This window comes from Podarcis melisellensis, assembly GCF_964234715.1.
Source record: "Podarcis melisellensis genome assembly, chromosome: 2".
Lineage (NCBI taxonomy): Eukaryota > Metazoa > Chordata > Lepidosauria > Squamata > Lacertidae > Podarcis > Podarcis melisellensis.
This window is the reverse complement of record NC_138529.1, coordinates 113,074,086-113,099,617: the sequence shown is the minus strand read 5'-3', so window position 1 is coordinate 113,099,617 and position 25,532 is coordinate 113,074,086. Positions and strand designations below refer to the sequence as shown.

Sequence of the window (25,532 nt, the reverse complement as noted above, 5' to 3'; positions counted from 1 at the left end):
TGCATTGTGTGGGATGATGTGAACGGGGTGTTGCCTGTACAAACGACACAGAAAAGGGATGCACTTTTAAATCAGACCATGCTCAGAATAATATGTTGGTCCAATAAGTTTACAAATCTGCCACTCAGAGATTTGAACAATACATGCTAATTGTTTTTCCGGGGCTTGCCAGAGCATCCTTTGGAAATGGTGAAGACCTTGGTGTCAGAGTTTATTGACACAGACTGGGCCCTTTTCAAATACAGTGATTTGCAAGTATAAAGCTTTGCCAGGCTGTGGAAGAATGATTTTACCAAGAACTTCCTGCTAGCGATATGGAGGGGTCCCACAGTTCAGCTGGAGGCTAAGGATGCCTCGCTCTTGCTTTGTGATTTGTCTAAATTTTATACACTCAAATAAAGCGACTAGTTTTTCAGGGAATATTTCCTAATTTTTTGAAGGCTGGAGGTTTGGTTTTCTGTGGTATGTGCTTATTATCTGCACGTACCTTAAAAATTGTATAACAGGACCAATTATGGAAGATACGTTTCATAAGAAAGTGAAATGCAGAGTTAGTTTTACTGGAAGTATGTAGAAACGCTTAATACTGAATAGTTTTTACCTTAACAGGCATTTGTTCCCCTCCTAAGTTCATTCCCATCCTGCTGCCTCTCATCTCAACAAAGCCACAGACAAAGCTCTGTCATGGCCTCATCCTCATCCACGGATATCGGAGAAGAAGCCACATGCCCCATCTGCAGGGAGTATCTGACAGACCCTGTGACCTTGGACTGTGGCCACAACTTTTGCCGGGACTGCATTGTAAAGTATTGTGACACATGGGAACCAATGCAGGTGGGGGACTTGGAGTGTCCCGTCTGCAAAGCCCGGATGCGGAGAGGGAGTTTCCGCTCCAATTGGCAGCTGGCCAATATAGTGGAAAAAATTAAACTCCTGCCACCAAATAAAGGGGGAAAGGATCTGTGTAAGGGACACAAGGAAAATCTCCACCTCTTCTGCAAAGAAGATGAAGAATTGGTGTGTTTCGTTTGTGAGCGATCCCCAGAACATAAATCTCACATTGTGGTTCTCAAGGAAGAGGCTGCCCAGGAATACAAGGTAGGAAGTCATTTTGACACTTGCTAACACAATCCTTTCATCTCTCTTTCGGTGTATATATAATGGTACCTCGGGTTACATACGCTTCAGGTTACATACATTTCAGGTTACAGACTCCGCTAACCCAGAAATAGTACCTCAGGTTAAGAACTTTGCTGCAGAATGAGAATAGAAATTGTGCTCTGGCGGCACGGCAGCAGCAAGAGGCCCCATTAGCTAAAGTGGTGTTTCAGGTTAAGAACAGTTTCAGGTTAAGAACGGACCTCCGGAACAAATTAAGTACTTATATGCTCTTAATGTTGCTGTAAAGCAAACGTCATAAATTGCTAATCTGTACATTCATGAGAATCAGAAATTGGGCCTCATTTCTGTGCTATCCAAAACAGAACAAAAACTTTGTTCTGCTTACAAAGCAACTTTTTAAAATGTGGTTTTGTTTTAAAAGCACTGTTTTTCTGCACTTATGTTAAAGGGTTCCTGTGTAATGTAATAATGATGATGAACTGGAGTAAGAATAAATAAATGGAAGTTCTCGTGCTTTAGATTTTTTTTAGTGTACATCAAAAAACCCTAGAAACTCCCAGAGCAATTATTAAGCAAAAATTGAATAGTAGGGCCCAGGTACTAGAAGTAAGCATAATATTAATTAGGGCCTGCAGCCCTAATCAAATCTTAGATTTTGTTTCCTCTTCAGACAATCATCTGTCGTCACCTGGAGCATCTGAGGAAAGAGAGAGAGAAAATTCTGGCTTACGAAGCAAACATGGGAAAGGAAAGCAACAACCTGCTTGTAAGTGTCACTGTTACTAGAAAGGGGACAAGTACTTGAAGGACCAAGTCATGATTGTTATGTTCTGAAGTTCTCACCCTGGGCCAGCAGGGGGATACTGTAGATAGTTATGCAAATGAAGGATCGAAAGTGACGTTCAGTGATTGGATAGTTTTAGAAAATTGTTACAGTTACGTTGTACTGGAGCTCTATATAAGCAGGCTGACTGAGCTCTTCAGTTCAGTTCTGTTCTGGCCTCTGAATAAACAAGAGCTGTTTGAAGAATCGCTGTGTCGTCTAATATGTTTGCCCACAACTTAACAATGATGTAACCCCATTGCTGAGTGATTTACCATAAAATTGTTTCAAAACACTCTGCCTTCCTCTTTTCCTCTTTCCTCCTGGTTCTTGCAGAAATTAACAGAAACTGAGAGGCAGAATACACTGGAGAGGTTCAGACAACTGCACCAGTTTCTGGAAGAAGAAGAAAAGCGTCTGCTGAATGAAATAGAAGAGATGGAGAAGGAGATCACAAGAAGAAGGGAGGAGCAGCTGGCTAGACTCTCAGAGAAACTCTCCTCTCTTGAAAGGAGCATCCGGGAGATGGAGGAGAAGAGTCAGCAGCCAGCCAGTCAACTCCTGCAGGTGAGACTGTGGCAGGAACAGCCCAAAGTTCCTCTCTAATGGTTTAACCACACTTACCTTTTGTCTCGCTCTTTCCAGGCTGTGCCAAAGTGCTCTTTTCTTCCCCCCACAGAACTTCCCCACAAAAACTCACTCTTTAATGCCGAGTGCAACAAACGACAATTCAGTTCTTCTGTGGATTGCCGTTTGCTTTGATTCAGCTTTAAAGAGCAGATTTTTGCAGGAAAAGCTCCAGAGGGGGAAAAAAGATGCTTGGACAACTATTTGTTTATTTATTAAATTTATATTCCTCCCTATACCTGGAGGTCTCAGGGTGGTTCACAGGATAAAATTACAATATATTAAATATAAAAACACAAAAAACATAAATATATAAAACACAAAAATATATAAATATTGTTCTCATGTGGTCACTCTCTGGACCTCTCGTGGAGGGGACACATGAATAAGGGCCTCAGAAGATGATGTCAGGGTCCGGGTGGGTTCATATGGAAAGAAGCGGTGCTTGAGGTATTGTGACCCTGAGCCATTCAAGGCTTTATAGGTCAAAACCAGCACTTTATTTGGCAATTTTGTTTGGCAAAGGAAACACCTGAGAGTGGATACTATTCCAGTGCGGACTCCTATGCAGAAAGGAGGACTGGCAGTCCCTAATTTAGCTAAATAGTATGAAGCTGCCCAGCTCGCATGGTTAAATTTAAGGATATCTCAGAATTTGGAAATGAAACTCTTTCAGCTGGAACCCTTATTCATAATTTCTCCTGAGGCCAATATACTATGGATGCCTTGGAAAAACAGAGGAGAAGTTCCCATGAATTTTCATCAGGTTTTAAAAAATAATAATCAGAAACTAATCTGGAGAACTAAACTTAAGATCAGAAAGATAAAAACTGAGAGAAATTGAAATGATAGATTAATCCAGGGGTAGGCAGTCTGAAGATGTATGGCGTCCGGCACACTTCCCTGTGACCCTCTGAGACTTAAGATCTATTCCTGGCTCCAAGCAGAGTATCGCAGCAGCGATTTGTGCCTTTGTGTGGGTGCAATAAATCATAGTCTGTACGCAGGCCTCTTGCTAATCCAAGAAAAACATCATAAATCAGCCAGGAGATCGAGTGGACATCTCCTCGGCTCAACAGCTAAAAGTGAAAGTAACTCACACACAAAGAAAGATTCCTGTATGTGAACAAAACCACACCTCAGAATGCAGAGACTTCACACAGAACCCTGTAAGTTCTGATTCTGCTCACAGGCAGCCTAAGGCCTGTGGGCCGGATGTGTCCCAATCGCCTTCTCAATCCGGCCCACGGATAGTCCAGGAATCAGTGTGTTTTTACATGAGTAGAATGTGTGCTTTTATTTAAATGCATCTCTGGGTTATTTGTGGGTCATAGGAGTTCATTCATTACCCACCCCCCATATAGTCCACCACACGGTCTGAGGGACAGTGGACCAGCTCATGGCTGAAAAAGGTTGCTGACCCCTAGATAAATCCATTCCTATCCAAAACTTTGGAGTTTGCTAGGGAGACTCACCCAGAGGGCCAGAGGGCATCCCTTCCGGGGTCTGATGGGTCTTCATTATAGGCCCTGTGGTAGGCAGTGAATCCCATTCTTTCCCTCTTTTCCTTTCTAGGATGTGAGAAGCACCTTGCAGAGGTAAGTGAATCCTGCTCATCTCCATTAATATCACTCTGTGAAACTGGGAAAGGTCCAGGAGGACAGGAAATAAAACCTGCCCCCCCAGGCTCTTAGGATGTGGTGAAAGATTCCAACAAGGGAGCAGGAGCTGAGGTGTGTGTTGTGTTCCTGAACATATCTCAGCTGCAATACATAACTTCAAGGTGTCACACGGGTTCATGATAAGAGGAAAGAAGCAATCATCTTTTCCCCCTCCACATTGTAGGTAATGCAGCCAAAATTGAAAAGCTCTGAGCAGGATGGTATCACTTGATTTTATTTCTCCATTTGAGTAGATTTAACTGAGGAGATTCAGAGATCTGGGGCTGCTCCTTTGGCCCTCAGATGTCTGCCTCTGGAGTCCATAGTAAGGAGGAATCATCTCCCCTCTGTGACCCCATTCCTCTGTCTCTCCCTCTCGGCTTTCTACATTCTCTTTCCTCTTCTCAATTGCTTTCTTTTGCTGCACTCAGAAATTCTGCCATTGAATGGGTTAATGTTTATTTTTCCCCATCAGGTGTCAGCTAAGGGAAACATTTAAGAATCCAATGGATTTCCTATCAAAGTTGAAGAGGCGGATCTCAAATTTCCACGTTAAACATCCCATTCTGTATGTTGGGATGAAGGAAATCAAAGGTAATGAATGGCTGCAAGGATTTTACACTGGACAATATATTAGTCCGAAAGTTAAACATGCCAGGCTCTTACTGTATTTTATTTACTCTTGCCACAAACAGCAATAGGAGCAAAGTCAGAATTTATTTTTGTTCCAGTGTTCAGTTCACAGTTGTACTGAACCTCCTTTTCATTTTGGTTCTTTATACTGTACTCCACTTGTGTTTTCCCATCCCGATGGGCATTAGAACAGCTCTTAAAAAACACACCGTTACTCCACTCCCAGCTCAAGCTTGTTTCCCAGCTGTGGAATTATCTCCTAAGTTCTCTCTTCTTCCTCAGACTCCCACCAGCAGCTGACATACCTAGCGCTGCAACCATCATGATCTCCTGAGTGTTCTTGTGGTGTTTTGTTTTTTAAATCTCCTTGAAAATTCACCAGCCTCTCTTGGTGGTGGTTTAAAGGTAAAGGTACCCCTGCCCGTATGGGCCAGTCGTGTCCGACTCTGGGGTTGCGCGCCCATCTCGCTTAAGAGGCCGGGGGCCAGCGCTGTCCGGAGACACTTCCGGGTCACGTGGCCAGCGTGACGAAGCTGCTCTGGCGAGCCAGCACCAGCGCAGCACAGGGAAACGCCGTTTACCTTCCCACTGTAAAGCAGTACCTATTTATCTACTTGCACTTAAGTAGATGGTAGTGCAAGCTAGGTGGGCAGGAGCTGGGACCAAAAGACGGGAGCTCACCCTGCCGTGGGGATTCGAACCGCCAACCATGCGATTGGCAAGTCCTAGGTGCTGAGGTTTTAATCCAAGCGCCACCCGCGTCCCATTGGTGGTTTAATGCTCACTAAATTCATCAGCGTATTTCATCAGCAAATTTCTCCTAAGAAACAGATATTTGGCTAATGTATACAATTATTCAAGCAGTTTTCAGTAGGAGAATTCTATTTTGTGGGTGACTTTCACTAACATATTCAGCTTTATGCAGAGATTCCCCTAATATATCAGTCGGTTGGAGAACTTCATAGCACAATTGAGATAAGTGTGTGTTTTGAAGGATTGCTGTGCTTCAGTTCCTGTATTGTTTCAGAAAGTGTGAATGCAAAATAAATTGAATTTCTGCCCCATTCTTGCTTCTACCAAAATGTTTGTTAAGAATCTGAAAGAATTTTAATTGTTTGGTCAGGCAAATTCTTCCTCTGCAAGTTTAATTTGTCATTATGGTTAACAATTTTGACTTCAATAATTGATTTTTCATCCGTTTACCTGGGACAACTGTTAAGGTTATAGACAGCTCTCCCTTGCATTCTTTTAATACATTGTGTCAGGGAACGGTCATCGGAAAGAGAGTTGGTGCAGAGGCTCCAGCAGACTCGGAGAGATTCTGCAGCGGAGGAGGGAACCAGCAGGGGGAGAGCAGAAGCTCCGGCAAAAGGGGAGTCGGAGGAGGGAGGGCTCTGGGATACTTCTAGTGAGAATAGTGCAGAGGTAACAAGACCCCCGTTGGCAACTCCCACCCTTCGCCGGAAGCTGTCACGTAGAGAGTCACGAAGGCGCATGTCCGTGAAACAACTTTTATGTTGGCGTAAATTTCGTAGACGCCCACTGTCAGATTCTACCAGCGACTAACGGAGTCATGCCTTGGGAGGCTCCGTTAGTGCCTCGGTTTGGCTGAACTGCCAAACACCAGAGGGATCAAGCTTTTACGCACAAGCAGCTCATTATCCCATCACAGCAATCTGACAGTCTTTGTAAGCTGCTTGTGCAAGCAGAGGGCATCATGAGCGAACCAGCCGGAACCGCAGGAGCTGGAGCGGGCGCAGGTCCAAGCCTGGAGGAAAGGTACAGAGCGATGGAGGTCCAGCTCGCGCTGCAAACGGCGAGGCTTGAGGAGAGGAGGGCTCAAGATGCGGATAAGGGGAAAACCGCCCCACTTGCCAGAAAGGTGCCTGGATTGGTGCAGAGAGTTGGGGGGGATCCCAGGAACTATCAAGCCTTTAGAACGGAGATGCAATATGCTCTCAATCTACTGTTTGATGACTTCACCGATGAGAACTCTAGAGTGGCGTACGTAATTAGCCATCTAGAGGGAGGGGCGAGGGACTGGGTTCGACCCCTGATGGCAGCCAATAATGATATCTTAAAGGACACGAGGAAGTTTTTTCGCGCCATGGACTTGATGTTTTCCAGCGAGATTGAGCAGGGGGTGGTGCGGAGGCAGTTGATGGGGTGCAAACAGGGGAGCCGATCTGTACGTGAGTACTGGACTGAGTTCACTATGCTTATTCATAGACTGGGGTGGGATCTAGCAAGTGAACCTATTCAGATGTTATTTGAAGAAGGGCTCTCTCCGACCGTGAAAGATGAACTTTCCCGGGCGCCCAGGGCGGAGTCTATGGACCAGCTGACTAAATCTGCACTGTCCATAGGAGCGCGCCTAGAAGCAAGAGCTTTGGAAAAGAGGGAAGGAAAGGGGGAACGTTGGAAGGACTTCCGCATTCCAGAGATTCTGGAGCAGTCTTTCCCGCCCGCAGAGCCGATGGAACTGGGAACAGCGCGCGCGCGCGCAGTTTCAAACACCAGTGAAGGGCGGAAGAAGGAGGGAAAGAGTGCCAAGAGATGTTATCTCTGCCAACAGCCAGGGCACTTTGCCAGAGTTTGTCCGCAAAGGAAGGAATGGCAGGGCATGGCGGGAACTGTTGGGGGAAAGGAGGAAGGAGAAATAGAGGAGCAAGTAAAAGCCAACGCCTGGTTGCCAACATCAGGGCACAGCAGCCAGGCCAGGGAGTAGTGAATGTGCCCACGCCGGAACCTCCAAGACCAGCGCTTGTGATAGAGGTGTTGCTGGAACTGCCAAACGGACACCCACTAAAGATAAAAGCGCTATTGGATTCAGGCAGCTCCTGTAATTTCATGAGTAAGGAGTTTGCTGCTGAACACCAGATACAAACTCTCCCATTAAGTAAGCCTTTGCAAGTAACCACGATTGATGGGAGGGAACTGTTGGGGGGAGAAGTGAGCCAACAGACTGTACCAATGATTATGAGGGTGGCAAGACACACAGAACTGATAGCGTTTAATGTAGCCACCTTGGGAGGAGCTCCCATCATTCTGGGAATGAGCTGGCTGGCACTACACGATCCGCTAGTAGGCTGGCATCAGAGGGTTGTTTCCTTTGGTTCAGCACATTGCCTAGAACACTGCAAGGAGGGAGAGGGTCAGGCAGGGGCCAGAGCCACTCTAGCAGGGATGGAAGTGACTGACAAGGGGAAGGTGCCACCACAATACGCTGATTTGGTTGACGTCTTCAGTGAAAAGGAAGCAGATAAACTGCCCCCGCACAGACCCTTTGACTGTCAAATCACCTTACTCCCAGGAGCACAATTGCCAGTGGGCAAGCTGTATGCCATGTCAGACCGTGAGATGCAGGAGTTAAGGGAGTTCATTGACAAGAACCTCAAGCGAGGTTTCATCAGAGAGTCACGAGCGGTGGGGGGCAGCCCAGTGTTCTTTGTGGACAAAAAAAACACGGGCAAACCCAGGCTTGTGTGTGATTTCAGGGCCCTAAATGCTGTGTCAGAACCAGTGACTTTCCCTATGCCCAGAATTGATGACATTCTGACACGGGTGAGAAAAGGGAAGATTTTTACCAAGCTGGACCTTAGGGGGGCATATAACTTGATACGTGTGAGGAAGGGGGATGAGTGGAAAACCACTATGTTCACCCCCTTGGGGGCGTTTGAGTACTTAGTTATGCCTTTTGGATTACAAGCGGGCTCCGCCTGCTTTCAATCATTTATGAATCACGTCCTGGGGCCATTGCTCTACAAGAACTGCGTGGCGTTCTTAGATGACGTCCTGGTGTACTCAGAGAATGAGGAGCAGCATGTGCGAGATGTTAGAGAAGTACTGAGCAAACTGCGAGAAAATCGGCTGTGGGTGAAACTGGAGAAATGCCAGTTTCATAGCAGGGAGGTGGAATTCCTGGGGTACCGGTTGTCTGACAAGGGGTTGGCTATGGATCCCGGCAAGGTTCAAGCGGTACTGGAATGGAAAACACCAAAGACCAAGAAGGACGTGCAAAGGTTCCTGGGCTTCGGAAACTTCTATAGGAAGTTCATCAAGAACTTTGCCCATTTAACAGCGCCCATCACGGATTGTCTTAGCAGCAAGAAAAAATTTGCTTGGACGGAAGAAGCGCAAGGGGCATTCGAACGCTTAAAGGCAGCGTTTGCGTCGGAGGAGCAACTTTTGCACGTGGATCTACGGCAACCAATGCGAGTGGAGACGGACGCGTCAGACCGAGCGGTAGGGGCTGTGCTTCTCCAGCCGGGGAAAGATGCGTCTGAATGGAGACCGTGTGCATTCTTCTCGCGGAAGTTGAACAAATCCGAGAGGAACTACACAGTATACGACCGAGAACTGCTCGCCATTCATGAAGCATTCCGGAGATGGCGGCACTTGCTGATTGGGGCGCAGCACAAGGTGCAAGTCCGGACTGACCACAAAAATCTGGAGTACTGGAGAACAGCCCGAGTGCTGAACCAGAGACAAGTGAGATGGGCCCAGGAGTTCTCCAAATTCAATTTTGAGATTCGTTACGTGCCAGGGTCCGAGAACGTAAGGGCGGACGCTCTTTCCAGAAAGCCTGAGTACTTAGAGGGGGAGGGGGCGCCGGAAGCAAGGCACGTAATCCCTGAAGACCGCTGGGTGTGTGGGGCGGCTTTGGTGGGGCAGAAAGAACTGTTAGAGGGTACGGAGAACGACGAATACGCCCAAGAGAAACTCAGAGAACTCAGGAGGACAGCGGAGAACACAGGGGGGTTTGAAGAAAAGAGTGGGGCGTTGTATTACAAAGGGGCACTGTACATACCCGATGGGGAACTGAGGGGCAGAGTACTCAAGCAGTTGCATGATAGCCCCACAGCGGGGCATTTTGGACAGCACAAAACCATGTGGTTGGTTACCAGGGAATTTTGGTGGCCCAAGGTGAGGGAGGATGTACGGGAATATGTCAGGGGTTGCGACAGGTGCCAGCGAGCGAAAGGGGAGAGGGTGGCGCCAGCGGGGCTCTTACAACCCTTACCCACACCAGAAAGGCCATGGGAGGCAGTCTCCATAGATTTTATGACGGACCTGCCAAAATCCAAGGGCAAAACGGCGGTCATGGTAGTGGTAGATCTATTAACTAAGATGTGTCATTTTATAGCCTGTTCTCATGCGGTCACAGCGGAGGAAACCGCCAAGTTGTTCGTAGAGCATATTTTCCGGTTGCATGGCGCCCCCTTGAGGGTGGTCAGCGACAGAGGGAAACAGTTTACTTCCAGGTTCTGGAGGAAACTTATGAGCTTACTGCACGTGGAAATCAATTTCTCCACTGCCCGGCACCCGGAAACAAATGGGCAAGCGGAACGGGCAAACGGGATTTTACAACAATACCTGAGGTGTTATGTAAAGGACCGAGAAAATGATTGGGTAGATAAGTTACCTCTGGCAGAATTTGCCTACAACAACGCTGAGAACGTGTCCACAGGGCTGAGTCCCTTTCTGGCAAATTATGGGTGTCATCCCAGGGCATTTCCAGGGGAAGGAGGGGAGAGGTGGAGTGTGCCGGCGGCGGAACATTTTGTTGAAGAGATGGAAGCCATCCACCGTCAGCTACAACTTAACTTAGAGAGAGCCAAGGAAGAATATAAAAAGCAAGCAGACAAAAATAGGAGGGAAGGTGAAACTATAAGGGTGGGAGACCGGGTGTGGCTATCCACCCAGGGACTACCTTTCAAGGGGGGTTGTAAGAAACTGAAACCCAAAAGATTGGGACCCTTTGAGGTCATACAGCAGGTGAACCCAGTAGCATTCAAACTCAGACTGCCCAGTCACATGAAATTGCACCCAGTATTTCACAGGTCATTACTGTCGCCGTACCGAGAGGGACGTGAATGGGGGGGGGGAGCGTGAGAGAGAGGTCTCCCGAACGCCCGTGATAGAAGAGAGAGAACGCGACATGAACGTGGCAGGAATCATTGATTCCAGGTGGAAGGGGGATCAGGTGGAATATCTGGTAGAATGGGAGGGGGAAGTAGAGTCGGAAAACACTTGGGTACCCGCTGAGGTAGTCAATGACGAGGTTGTAATAGAAACATTTCATCGGCGTTTCCCAAAAAAACCGCAACCCGTGGCACGATTTAGAAGGGAACACTTTGGGACCACGGATGAGGAAGGAGAGTTTGGAGGGTTCCCAGAGTCAGGGGTGGGTGAGGAAGCCGACTCCGACGAAGAAGAGGAAGACGGGGAGAGAGACGGTACGCCATGGTTAGAAGTGTTTGAATCCTCGGACGACGAGGAGAGTTCCTTTAGGGGCTTTCCGCCCTCACCGCCAGTGGGAGAGGACGCGGGGGGTGAAGGGGGCCCTGAGGGGGAGGTGGATGTCAGGGAACTGTCATCGGAAAGAGAGTTGGTGCAGAGGCTCCAGCAGACTCGGAGAGATTCTGCAGCGGAGGAGGGAACCAGCAGGGGGAGAGCAGAAGCTCCGGCAAAAGGGGAGTCGGAGGAGGGAGGGCTTTGGGATACTTCTAGTGAGAATAGTGCAGAGGTAACAAGACCCCCGTTGGCAACTCCCACCCTTCGCCGGAAGCTGTCACGTAGAGAGTCACGAAGGCGCATGTCCGTGAAACAACTTTTATGTTGGCGTAAATTTCGTAGACGCCCACTGTCAGATTCTACCAGCGACTAACGGAGTCATGCCTTGGGAGGCTCCGTTAGTGCCTCGGTTTGGCTGAACTGCCAAACACCAGAGGGATCAAGCTTTTACGCACAAGCAGCTCATTATCCCATCACACATTGATATTGCAGTGTTTCTGTCATTTCTCAGTTTAACATTTTTTTTATTTTTATCTTTTCATACAGTTTTCTTATGTGTAATTGTTGGTTCTATATCTTAACATTTTACTTGAAATAAAGAAACAATTGATATTATGTCATTTAGTGAGAAGGTTGTCACAAAATTATTTGAGGTATAAAAGTCTAGCTCTCAGTCTTTATATCTCTTTGCTTCCTCAGATGCTCTGTCATTCGGAAGACATCCTCAGAAAGGTAACTTTTGTGATGGACCAAATTTAAGAACAACTTGGGAGCTGGTATTTCATTGGGATTAAATGGTCTGTCCTTTCCTTGGTGTTATTCTAAGAGAGGGAGGAGTACTTGAACTCAGTCTTCTTGTTCCCCTTTTGCTTTTACTGGATCCTTTGGTCTTGCCCACATCTGAGCATGATTTGACTGTTAATTAGCACTTTTGCTCTATTCTATTTAGATGAGTAGTCCTCACACACAAATACAGTGGTACCTCGGGTTAAGTACTTAATTTGTTCCAGAGGTCCGTTCTTAACCTGAAATTGTTCTTAACCTGAAGCACCATTAGAATATTGTTCTCTATATGATCCCAAAAACTCTTTTAGGCATTTTCTCCTCTCTCAAATGTTACAGTAAAATGGGCCTCTCTTTGGAATGTCTGGCATTGATGGAACAGGCTCAAATGTTTATTTTTCAAGGTTGTAAAGAGATAAGCAGAGACTTGTGAGGCCATTGCAGGAAGGAAGGGGCGGCAAGCCCATGTAAGGACATAGGAAGTTGCCATAACTTTCGGTTTACAAGAAATCAGGTGGTATTGTATTCTGCAAATGTATAAAAAGCTGGCTCGCTCAGAATTCAGGGGCAGCAGGCAATGAACATCAGCCTGTCTGTACCTTTTTTTGTCATGGCAAAAATAAATGATTTTACTGCTGTCTAATTGACTCTTTGAAGCGATTTCTGATGCTCCAAGATAAAGGAACAAAGAAAAGGTCTAACATTTTAGCTAATGGGGCCTCCCACTGCTGTCGCGCCGCCAGAGCACAATTTCTGTTCTCATCCTGAAGCAAAGTCCTTAACCCGAGGTACTATTCCTGGGTTAGCGGAATCTGTAACCTGAAGTGTATGTAACCTGAAGCGTATGTAACCCTAGGTACCACTGTACCTGAATTTATCTATGAAGAGAGCATCTTCAGTCTTTCCCATTCATACCACTAGGTGTTCCCTGTAGCCTTTGTTGCTATCTTCTAATTTGCTGATTCAGATCATGCTGATTTAATACCAGCAGGGCATGTGCACAGAGAGCTGCCCCCTTCCACTTGTTTTTCTCAAAATAATTCCCTGCCCAGGAAGTAAAAAAAACACAGGTGAGGGGGGCTGCTGGTCATGGATTAAACAGCAGAAACGGAGAGCTCCCAGAGAAAATATTTTAAAAGATGGATTTCTCACTCTGAAAAACAAGTATTAGGAAGTAAAGTATACAGAAACTTTTCAAGCAGGAATGTAATCTGGAGTAGTGAAAAAATAAACACAACTCCTTAATTTTGGGCTGGACGCCAGCCCTGGGCTGGACACCAAGCTTATTGGCTGGAAAAGAATTCCAAGCAAAAGGCTTGTGGATTCAAAAATGGACAATTAGAAATGATTTGACCTCTTGCATTTAAATAGCAGAAGGCAAAAAGAAAGGACTAATTTCCAGGACAGTAAGATATTTGAAATTTCAGAGCAAATAACTGAAATGTAATGGCTTGGGGTTCTCTCCCACAGATGTGAGACACTCTGGTAGTAACTAACTCAGATTTATTGCTCGAACACATAAAGCATTGTGGAGCTCAGTCCTCGGCGTTTTCCCCCAAATTTGCTGTTGCCAAGTCTGAGCTCTGCCCCTTCCTTTTCCAACAACAGAACCCCCACTTTCTTTTTTTTTCTTTCCCGCTTCTCACAGACTCTCTTGAGCCTATGATTTTTCGGATCAGCTAGTTCCGGTGTCCTCGTCTCTGAGTCCGAGCAGAAACTGACAGTCTATGTTTTCCCCCTTTGCTCCCCACTTCCTACTCTGTGGTGAAACTATGGTGAAACTACCTCTGCAAGTCTGGGGCATGCAAATCTTGCCTACATTGATTTCTTCCCTCTGATTTCAATGTAAGCCTCTGAAAGCCCCAAATGGGCAATTCACAAGGAGTGATTCAAAGGGGAACCATTTTTCTCCTCTTGCCCCCATCCCTTCCTCCTCCCCTTCACTGCATAGAAGAGCTGAGGGAATATTTTCTGGGCTGTTTTGCTTCATGACTGGATTGACAGGAGGGACACAATAAAATATGTTGAGTAAAAAGGAACAAAAAAGCATTATTTAAAAACCTGCTGGGAAGGATTTTATTCTGAGGTGAGTCTGGCAGGGGAGGGTCCCAATCCTGAATGAAATGTGAGGACGCCCATTTATCTGAGAGGAAATCTGGTTCTTCTGGGTGTTTCTTGGATCAGGATGTGCATCTCAAACTCTGGGCTGATTCTGTCTCTCTTCTCTTTCCCTCATCTTCTCCCCAACAGCAAATGTCACTCTGGATCCAGACACAGCCCATCCCAGGCTCATCCTGTCCGAGGATCGGAAAAGTGTGAGATATGGCGCCAAACTGCAAGACCTGCCTGACAATCCTGAGAGATTCAGTGACATGCCTTGTGTGTTGGGATGTGAGGGATTCACAGCAGGCAGACATTTCTGGGAAGTCACAATGGAAAGTGGGGAATGGTGGGCTCTGGGGGTTGCCAGGAAGTCTGTGAGGAGAAAGGGTAATCTCACCTCTTTCTGGTCACGTTTAGTAATGCATGCTTCCTTGAATGACTTAGGTTCTGAGGGAGGGATCTGGGCTGTGAAGAAGTCAGGAGGTGAGTACTTTGCCTTCACCTCCCCTGATTCCTCTCCTCTGTCCCTGAGTGAGGAGCCCAAGAGGATCCGGGTGACTCTGGACTATGAAGTGGGACATGTGTCTTTTTCTGATGCTGACTCAGGAGACGAACTCCACACATTCTCAGGGGCCTCGTTCTCCAGAGAGACCCTCCTCCCTTTCTTTTATCTGGGGGGAAATGAAACCCACCTCAGTATCTCCTGAGGAGACGAAATTGGCCTCTCAGGCCCAGTTGGAGTTTCTCTCCACACCAGAATGACTGAGATGAAAACATTTGCCAGTTTTGATCTCTTTGCAGAGAACTTTTGAGAGGAGTCACAATCAGCAGAAATAAGAAAAGAAACAAAACTTGGGATTTTCTCTTTCCTTCCCTTTCCCAGAATTTCCTCTGCAGCTGAGTCCTTAACAAACCATAACACTTTAACTGTGTCAATTAACAATCTGTTCATCAAAAGGGCTCAGCCTCCACCAACTTTAATCTTTTCATTGCTTGCCTACACCAACTATTAAAATACACACGTATTCCTGGAAAACAGTCCCTTCCCACAGTGGCGTAGCATGGGGGGTGCAGGGGGGGGGGCCGGCCGCACCAGGCGCAACATCTGGGGGTTAGGGTTAGGGGGCGCAAATTCACGGGTTAGGGGGCGCAAATTACTTGCCTTGCCCCGGGTGCTTGACAACCCACGCTACGCCACTGCCTTCCCACTTTTGCTACTAAAGCTCATTTTAAGTTGTTACCTCACACATATGGTTTGCATTTCCTTCCAACTATAGCACCAACTTAAGACGCTTCTTCTCCCCCCCCCCCCGTACAAATTTTATCCTCACCACCTCTACACTTCCTCAGACATAAGTATCTCTGAATTCTGTGAGGCCTCTGGCTCATTGTTTTTGGGATTGCTTCATTAATCTTTGGTATTAACAATTGGATTCTCTGCATCAGGGGTAGCCGACATGGTGTGTCCTGGACATGGTGTCGGACTACAACTCCCATCAGCCCCTACCAGCATGGTCAGGAGTCAGAGATGATGGGAGTTGTAGTCTAGCAACTTGGCTATGTGTGCCCTATGTAAGGCACATGGAGACTTTGCTGTGGTCCCCAATTTAGTTAATGGGATGCACAACCAATGACATTTATTTCAAAATCGGCAGGATCTCCCCCATCCCCTGGCTTTTAGTAACTAAATATACGTTAATCTTTAAAAATACATTGTTTTCTCTATTGCTGGTTTTTGATGCTCTGTTAATTGTCCATGATCTTATGCTGTCATGGTTTTGCATAATTTTTTGGGGGGAACAGCTTTTGTATTATTTTCAATCATATTTTTTTGCATTTTATGGATTTCAAATTTTGGTTATTTGGGAGGTATATGCAAGTTGAAAAAAAGAAGCAGTATTAAAGAAAAGCTCCTAAACCTCCATTGCAGGATGTTGAGGAGCCCTTCAACTTTTTGTGGGTGTAAAATGTGATGTGTCATTGATGCAATAATAGTGCCTTAGTCATGGATTGACGCTGGACTATCCACACATCCACTGTGCTTCAGTAGCTATTCTGCAATATTTCCAGAATGTTTCTCTGTTATTGCCATTTGGAAGGGCGCTCCTGGACTGTAATGAAACAAAAGGGGACCAAACAGAAAATCACAACAGAACATTTCTGGCATGAAAATTTATGGGATTTCTGAAGGAAGCAGCAGGACATGGACTGATAAGAAATGAAGAAGTTATGACCACTGCAAACATTTGTAGGCAGAAATGGTCTTGAAACTAGGATTGCATGAGTTCCCAGAGAGATGTCATCACAATTACACAATAAAAGGAATATGTATATATCCTGGGAGTGTTTGCATTTTGTTACAGATAGATAGCCGTGTTGGTCTGCCATAGTCAAAACAAAAAAAATTCTTTCCAGTAGCACCTTAAAGACCAACTAAGTTAGTTCTTGGTATGAGCTTTCGTGTGCATGCACACTTCTGTGTATCTGATACACTTCAGATACACTTCTGTGTATCTGAAGAAGTGTGCATGCACACGAAAGCTCATACCAAGAACTAACTTAGTTGGTCTTTAAGGTGCTACTGGAAAGAATTTTTTTTGTTTTGCATTTTGTGTTGGGGTGGGAGGATTGCTGAGAGCTCTGACTCTGGGTGAATGTGGGCTGAGGATCATAGTAAAAAAAGACAAAAACCCATTCTACCCACTATTTTAATATATTCGAAGCTGGCACCCATCTGTCTAGGGAGACAATGGATGAGTGAGCCTTTGGGGCTTAAGTCAAACTCAGAAGGTTACAGTGCCTGCTGTACCTGTGGAGACCAATACAGGAAAGGAAAAGGGAGGAATCGCAACGTGAGAATCACGCTCTCCCTTTGCGCCAGCAGCCTCTCCGGAGCGTGCTCCTTCTGGGGACATGGTTGGCGTCCCTCCAGGGGTTAATGTTGCCAGCCTTCATCTCATGTTTGCAGATACAGTGGTACCTTGGGTTACATACGCTTCAGGTTACAGACTCCGCTAACCCACAAATAGTACCTCAGGTTAAGAACTTTGCTTCAGGAAGAGAACAGAAATCGAGCTCCAGCAGCAGGTTAAGAACGGACCTCCAGAACAAATTAAGTACTTAACCCGAGGTACCACTGTATCTTTGTAACACAGAGGAAGTCTGCCAGTGGGCCTGGTGTCTGAAGCCAGCTCCCAGGCAGATCAGATCCCAGAGCAGAGCAGGGCATATAAGATGTCTATGCCAGGAGAAGAAGGCAGTCACCGCCAAGCACTTCTTTCTTGAAGCAGAGGCTGCTCCCCTACAATGTCAATGATTTCCGTTCTCATATTCATTCATAAAATGATTTACACATCACCCTCTCAAGGCAGCACACTGCAAGAATACACAGGCATTAAAAGCAATGCAAAACAATCAATGCTACTTGAGACAATGCTAAGCAGCTGTGCAGGCCTGCCAGGATATAAACAGCAACAGCCAATCGGGTCAGTTCTGAGATGCTTAGTCATTTGCAGGCAGGGAAACTCCCAGAAGCTGAAAACTGAGAAGGTGAAAGTCAGCTGTGCCTTCGCTGTGAGGCAGCAGCCATGGCCGGTTCTGGGGATCCCATCCAGGATCTCTGTGCTGAAGCCACTTGTCCCATCTGCCTGGATTACTTCAAGGATCCAGTGACCACTGCATGTGGGCATGATTTCTGCCGAGGCTGCTTGAGCCGGTACTCTGGGGTCGTGGGCTCACAGCCTTCCTGCCCTCAGTGCAGAAATGCAGTTCAGCCAAGGAGTCTCGCCCCCAATCGGAAACTGGCTAACTTTGTAGAAATAACCAAGAAGCTCAGCCTTCAAGAGGGGAAGCGGGGAGTGTGTGAGAAGCACCAGGAGCCCCTGAAGCTCTTCTGCAAGGAGGACCAAACCCCCATCTGTGTGGTGTGCGACAGGTCCAGGGAGCATGAAAACCACAAGGTGATCCCTCTGGAGGAGGCTTCCAGGGAGTTTAAGGTAGGAAATCACTCTGAAATCTTAACAGGGCAATGAATAGCTGTTGATTTTTCTTGGGACATTTTCTGCAGATTCACCCAGCGAGTCATTATCCAGTCCAAATTAGGCTAATTGTATGGGCACCGCTTACATGTTGTTTAATAGCAGCTGAGGAGAAGCTGGGTGGCAGGTGGGTGAGTTTAATTCTTTCTCTTCCACGGTGCCATAGCAAACTTTCTCTGAAATGGTAAGGGGTAATGGGCTGAAATTTGGGGATGGTGTACGGGTGGCTATTTGGGCCCTGGAAGGACTTACCTGCAGGTCTAGTTATGTGTGAACTGCACAATGAAAAGTGTGCTGAAGTTAAGTTTTTTTGCACACAGAATTGGATGTGAATGTTACGCAGAATTGCATACAAACATGTATGAGAAATTCATGCAATAATGCTAATTAATTTTATTTTATTTTTTCCTATACTTTTTATTAAATTTTCTGTTTTACATTTTAGAGTATTTATTTAAACAACCTTAAAATTTTTATTTTATTATTTTATTATATTTTTAAATTTATTTATACCCCGCACATCTGGCTGGGTTTCCCCAGCCACTCTGGGTGGCTTCCAATAGGATATTAAAAACACAATATAGTAAAAGGTCAAACATTAACATCTTCCCTAAACAGGGCTGAGTTCCCATCTCTTTCCATGGTTCATTTTGCATACCATAAATCCCTGCATATTTTACATAAACATAATGCTACTTGCTTCTTCTTTTTTAGTCTCCGTTAAAATTAAACTGATATGGAAATGTGGGGAACTGAAGGAAACTGATAGAAATTAAAATTGGCTGGTTCACCCATCCCTACCCCAACCCCTGGTGTGGGCTAGGCTGATTGATTTCAAAATGTCAAGAATGCATCCATTCCAGGGTCTGAGCGGTCTTCATGCTGGAGCCTGTGGTATGCAGTGAATTCCCTTCTTTCTCTCTCCCTCCTCTAGGATGTGAGAGGCATCTTGCAGAGGTAAGTGGATCCTGTTCATTTGTATTAGCATTGCTCCACAAGGCCAGGAAGGGTCCAGGACCCCATACATGTAACCTGGCCCTCCAGGGGTTCCTGGGGGAGAGACAGTAGACGTCCACACCCAACAGCATTTCACAGGTGAACATAGGGCCCCCTCTTTTCATCTTGCAGCACCCCAATTCTCTATGCAAAGAGCGGGGCCAGAGCACTCCCTATGCCCACCTCCCATTCACATGGCTAGACGATCTTCTCTGTCTTTTGTACATCGGATTCATTTAATCTGGGATAGTTCCAAACATCTATTCAATACAAATATATACCTATACCTATACAAATAGGTATAATCAAGGCAAAGATGGATTTTGGCATACAAATGGAAGGTGGCAGGGACAGTCAGGGCAGGAAGCACTGGTTCCCATCTTTCTGAAGGCTGACTTGTAGTTAGCTGGGCCTGTCAGTCTCTCCAGGTCACCTTCTCCTAACCTGTGTCACAGGCGTATTGGGAAAGGCCCCTGACTGAAGAGCAGGCAGAGAAGTAGCCACCCCACTTCCTCTGCTCTCAGGACACACCTTGCTGCCTCTGTCCCTGCACTGAGAACCTGCTGTACCTCTTTCACTAAAGGCTATTGTGTGGGAGAGAGACCAGGACTCCTGTTTGGGGGACATGCCAGAGTCTCTGTGGGTGGGGGGTCCTGGGGGATGCCCATCAGTTTCTTCTGCATTGCTCCCTGCATGGGGTTGGGACAGAGGAACTCTTGGCATGATTGATTCTATTTCTACATTTGAGGAGATGTAAGTGAAGAGGCTTGGAGACCTGGGGTTGCTGTTTTGGCCTTTAGTTGTCTGGTTTTGGAGTCCATTGTAAGGAGGAATAATAATAATAATAATAATAATAATAATAATAATAATAATAATATCTCCTCCCCTCTGTGCCTCCATCCCTCTGTGCTTGTCTCCCCCCCTCGGCTTTCTAAAGTTTCCTTCCTCCTATCAGTTCCTTTATTTTGTTGTACTTTGGATTTGACTGGGTTACCCTTGGTTTTTCCAAACAGCTGTGAGAAAATGGAGACATCTGAGAATCCAGTGGCTCTCCCACCAGAGCCAAGGAGCAGGACCTTGGAATACTGTGTTGTAAATCCCGTTCTAGATGTTAACATGGATCAGTTCAAAGGTAATGAAGTATGGCTGCAAGGGTTTTCTGATGGACATTGTATAAGCCGAAACCATGAAGTCTTATTGACTTTAATTGGTTCTTGCCACAGACTGTGGTAGCACCAGCAGAATTATCTTTGAAATGTGGATGGAATCATAGAATTGTAGAGTTGGAAGGGACCCTGAAAGTCATCTAGTTCAAGCCCCTGCAATGTAGGAATCTCAACTAAAACATGCATGGCAGATGGCCATCCAACATCTGCTTATAAACCTCCACGGAAGGAAAAAGAAGAAGAAAAAGAGTTTGGATTTGATATCCCGCCTTTCACTCCCCTTCAGGAGTCTCAAAGCGGCTAACATTCTCCTTTCCCTTCCTCCCCCACAACAAACACTCTGTGAGGTGAGTGAGGCTGAGAGACTTCACAGAAGTGTGACTGGCCCAAGGTCACCCAGCAGCTGCATGTGGAGGAGCGGAGACGCAAACCTGGTTCCCCAGATTAGGAGACTACCGCTCTTAACCACTACACCACACTGGCTCCTGAGGGAGGCCTTTCCACTGTCAAACAGCTCTTACCCTCAGAAAGTTCTTCCTGATGTTTAGTCAGAATCTCCTTTCTTGTAAAGAAAGGAGGACAAAGCTGTTGCACCTTCTCCTCCAGCCAGGCAGCCATTCTCTCCCCAGAGAAGCTCGCTTGGCACCTTCCTTACATATCTTTAGGCACCAGGCAAAAACATTCCTCCTCTCCCAGGTATTGGCGGTCTCTTGAACTATGAGGGGGTGGGCAGGCTATTGCTTTTTTTTGTTACCTTGTTATATAGTTTTGTGTGGACGCTGCGGGTTGCGAACGTGATCCGTGCGGGAGGCACGTTCGCAACCCGCAGTGTCCGCAACCTGCAGCGCCGTGTCTGCGCATGCACAAGTTGCGATTTGGAGTGTCTGCACATGCGTGAGTGCTGAAACCCAGAAGTAACCCGTTCCAGTACTTCTAGGTTTTGGCACGTCCGTAACCCAAAAATGCACAACCTGAAGCGTCTGTAACCCGAGGTATGACTGTATTGTAAACCACCCTGAGGTCCTCAGATGAAGGGCAATATAGAAATTTTAATCACCATCATCAACAACTTCCCCTTGCTGCAGGTGTAGCTTCCTACATGCTCAGGCAGGAAAACAAAAATGGCTCAGGTTTTGCAGTAGCAGCTCCCTCACCATTCATGTCTTTTGCTTCTACATACATTGTGACACAACCCTCTGAGCCTCCCCCTCCAAGTCCCTCGCAAATGCCCTTGTTTGCTAGCCCTGTTCACAAGCTCCTGGTTGCGAGGTCCCAGAGACTGAGGGCAGCTATGTAGACCTGAGGCCTGTTAATTCCACTCCCAACAGAGTCAGTTGCTTGCTTCCTCCTCCAGCCTCTCTTCCTTTCAGCAGCAGCCCGTCCACCTGAGACCATGCTGAAATATACTCAGAGTCGAGTGTGGATTTCATGCTCTTTATTCAGCTCAGAGTAGTGAGGAATGGAAGTTTCCCCGAAATGTCTGCTTTATATACATTATTTACACAATGGGCCCCACGTGATTGGCTAATTCTGGAATTCTCCTGTAGGCCAATCAGGTTGTGCATTCACTTCCACCTGCAGACCAATCAGACTGCTGCATTTTGGATCCTATTCAACTCAGTACATAACACATGTGCAGCATGAAAATGCAAGCAGGCCTCCAAACAAGCAACCTGTGTTAATTCAAAAGATGCAAGCTCTCTTTGTTCTGTTTCTTCTAGCAATCTCTCACCAGTCACTGCTCCTACAGCTCTGTTTAGTAGCCCTCTTCTCAGTCAAGCTACCCCTATCTAAATAATGCCCCATATGGACGGTCAGTCTAAGGAAGTCTTAGGAAGAAATGGTGGTTGTGACAAATAAAGGCAGCCAGCACCATATTCGCTTTTAAGCCCACATGCCTCAAATAAATGCATATTCCTAAGCATCCATTTGTTTGAGAACTGCATAGCAAAATGCAGAGAAGTGTGGATTTTGGAGGAGTGAGGTGTTTTGCTTCTCATCTTGTTTTGGAAAGTGTGGATTTAACATTCACCTTTAAATCTTAACTGTATTTAATTCCACCCCTGTCACTACCTCCTCCTCAGTGCTTCTGTTTGAGCCGCCTGGCAAATCTTCTCTCTTGCCCCCATCCATTTCCCCTTGTAGCCTTATGAGGCTTTGCCCTCGGGTGGGAAAAATATTGGGCCTGGGAAAGGGAAGTGGGAGTCAACAGACACTCAAGGAATAGTTTCGGAGAAAAAGGTTTTATTTCTATCATCCATGAACTGGTAGAAGGAGCAAGTGTGATAAGTCACAAAAAGCATGCACGAGATTCACAGTCATGTGCACAAGCATATATACCCCTTTCCAGTTCCCTCCTCCTTTCTCCTCCCTCAGGAATCCTCTGAGCATGAACAGAAAGCTGTCTTGGGACTATTTTGGACTCTTCCCAGGAAAGGGGAATGAGAGTGGTTCAGCATGTCCAAGCATGTCCAAGAAGTTGCAACTAGAATGAGATAAGATTCAGTCTCAGGCCTGCTATGAACAGAACCTATTCATTAGCCTTTAAAAGTAACATTTTGCCTTTTGCCACAGCATCTTGTGAGAAAAGCAGAGAAGAGCAGACAAAAGCTGTTTTGGATTTTTTAGAAGACAAAAGGAGTTTTGAGGCCTGAGGTGATTTCAGACAGGATTTGGGTATCCTGTCCCTTCACCCTCTGCTTCACTATATACAAAAGCTCCACCAACATTTTTCTGGGTGGTTTTGCTTTTTGTGAAGGGTGCCTGGATTGACAGGGGGGCATAAAAAATAAACCTGGTTCAAAACACTGAACAAAGAAGATATTATGTCTTGAGAAGGAGGGGAGTGTCCCACTCCTGACATCAATGCATGAATGGGCTCATCCAGACCTCCTTTTGTGCTATGTTTATAGGCATAGGTCTGAGCACTTTCTTTTTTTCTTTGCCCAGGTGCTTTCCCTGCAAAAACTCACTTTTCACCGCTGAATTGGAGCAAATGGCAATCTACCCAAATTGCCATTTGTTCTGACTCATCCTTAAAGAGCAGGTTTTCCTGGGGAAAGTGGTGGTGGATGAGTATTTAGAGCCACAGCTTTAAAGTGTAGGGTTGTGCCTAGAAAGTGTAGGGCAAAAGACAAGTGTGGATGAGCCCAAAGACCCTGAGGTGTTTCCTTGGATCAAGACCTCTGTCTCTGACTCCCGGCTGATTCTGACTCTCTTCTCATTTCCTCATCTTCTCCCCAATAGCAAACGTCACTCTGGATCCAGACACAGCCCATCCCATTCTCATCTTGTCCGAGGATCTTCAAAGTGTGAGATATGGAGCCAAACTGCAAGACTTGCCCAGCAATCCTGAGAGATTCAGCCAACGTCCTTCTGTGATGGGACGTGAGGGATTCACAGCAGGCAGACATTTCTGGGAGGTTGTTGGGGCAAGTGAGGAAGGATGGGCTGTAGGGGTTGCTAGGAACTCTGTGAGAAGGAAGAACTACTTTCCCTTAAGTCCTGAGGGAGGGATCTGGGCTGTGGGGAGATGGGAAGGAGAGTACAGGGCCTGCAACCCCCCAGACTACTCTCTTCTGCCCCTGAGTGGGGAGCCCAGGAAGATCCGAGTGGCTCTGAACTATGAAGGGAGGGAGGTATCTTTTTTTGAGGCTGACACAGGAGCCCATCTCTACACGTTCTCAGGAGCCTCCTTCTCTGGACAGACACTCTTCCCTTTCTTTTTTCTTCAGAGAAATGAAACCCACCTTAGGATCTCCTGAGAAAAACAAATCTGCCTCACGGGCCTGGTTGGGAGTTGGAGCCGAGAAATATCACCAACATATTTATTCAGCACCAGCCACAAAGAATCATAAAATACAAAAAAAGTAAATAAAAAGGGGACTACTGCTGTGTTGTGGAATAATCTTATGAAACATAGAGGTTCCTTGTTGAAAAGGGAGGTGCCCTCTGTACATGCTCAGGCCTTTTATTTCTGAGGCTCAAAGATCCTAAGTAAAATTTTCCTCGTCACATTTTTTCCCACCCCTCAGCCTTTTTCAACCCACTTTTAACACCTAGGTCTTTATTTATTCCCTGCACAGTCCTGTCAACCCGGACAGGGTGGTGGGTGGGGCTGTGAATATTGACCGCTTTGGGAACTCCCATAAAAATATGTTTACAAAGAGCCGAAGCAGAGTTTTTAAAATAAACCCCCCCCAAAGCTTTTCTCTTGGGAATTATAGGGACAGAACTACCTAAAACTTGTCATGTATGTGACTACAGTGGCAAAAATGTTACTTGTCCAAAAATTAAAAGAAGAAGTTCCAGCAAAGGAAGAATGGATACAAAAACTTATGGAATATGCTGAAATGGTGAAACTTACCTGAAGAATAAGAAATCAAGATAACAATCTTTTTACAAAAGAATGGAAATGGTTTATTGAATATTTACAGATAAAAACATTGGCAGGATTATTGTAATAACCTGCAGCTTCATAAGAGTATACATTTAAAGAAGATGAATAAGTGAACAAATTGAAGTTAATTTGGATATGCAGAAGATATTAAAATACATTTAAGGAGCCGCAGAAAGTGGGGGAAGTCAAGTTTTGAAATTTCAAAATGATTGTAAAATCAGTTAAATGTATATATCTGAAGTGTGTGTGTGTGTGTGTGTGTGTCTGAAAAGTAATAATAATAAATAATTATAATAATAATAAATAATTATAATAGAGCTGGAGCAGGGATGGGGGACTCTTTGCTGACCGAGGGCAGCGTTCTGTTCTGGTCAGGGCCAGAGGAAAAAGTGGACAGAGCAACAGATGTGAATTTTATCTTTGTACAGCTGGGCAGTTGCTACACACATTCCCAATCCCACAAAAGGCAGTGATGGGCACCAACCAGGATGGCTTTAACATTTAACGTCTCACATCAAATATAACTGATCTGTAGAAAGGACTTTATGATCTGAACGCAGAGAGCCAGTGTGGTGTAGTGGTTAAGAGCGGTAGTCTCGTAATCTGGTGAACCGGGTTCGCGTCTCCACTCCTCCACATGCAGCTGCTGGGTGACCTTGGGCCAGTCACACTTCTCTTAAGTCTCTCAGCCCCACTCACCTCACAGAGTGTTTGTTGTGGGGGAGGACTGGAAATGAGAATGTTAGCCGCTTTGAGACTCCTTTGGGTAGTGATAAAGCAGGATATCAAATCCAAACACCACTTCTTCTCTTCTTCAGAGGCGATGTATGTACTTATGTAACCCAAAAACAATTTTAATAAAAACAATTTGTTTAAAGAAGAAGG

The 25,532-nt window shown here is 45.9% G+C and overlaps 2 protein-coding genes across 2 annotated transcripts in view; both read left to right on the top strand.

Moving 5' to 3' along the window:
- The window catches only part of LOC309364519 (uncharacterized protein), a 110,062-nt gene that overhangs the window by 54,186 nt on the left and 30,344 nt on the right, over nucleotides 1-25,532 (top strand). The gene's annotated exons all lie outside the window — the stretch shown is intronic.
- Nucleotides 610-25,501, top strand: LOC309363225 (tripartite motif-containing protein 10-like). Its single transcript, XM_081899331.1, has 11 exons — nucleotides 610-1,098; nucleotides 1,793-1,888; nucleotides 2,282-2,512; nucleotides 4,148-4,170; nucleotides 4,709-4,827; nucleotides 11,863-11,895; nucleotides 14,197-14,748; nucleotides 17,596-18,044; nucleotides 19,021-19,043; nucleotides 20,096-20,214; nucleotides 23,495-25,501. The coding sequence occupies exons 1-11, from the start codon at nucleotides 685-687 to the stop codon at nucleotides 24,010-24,012; spliced, it is 2,577 nt and encodes an 858-aa protein (XP_081755457.1). The 5' UTR covers nucleotides 610-684; the 3' UTR covers nucleotides 24,013-25,501.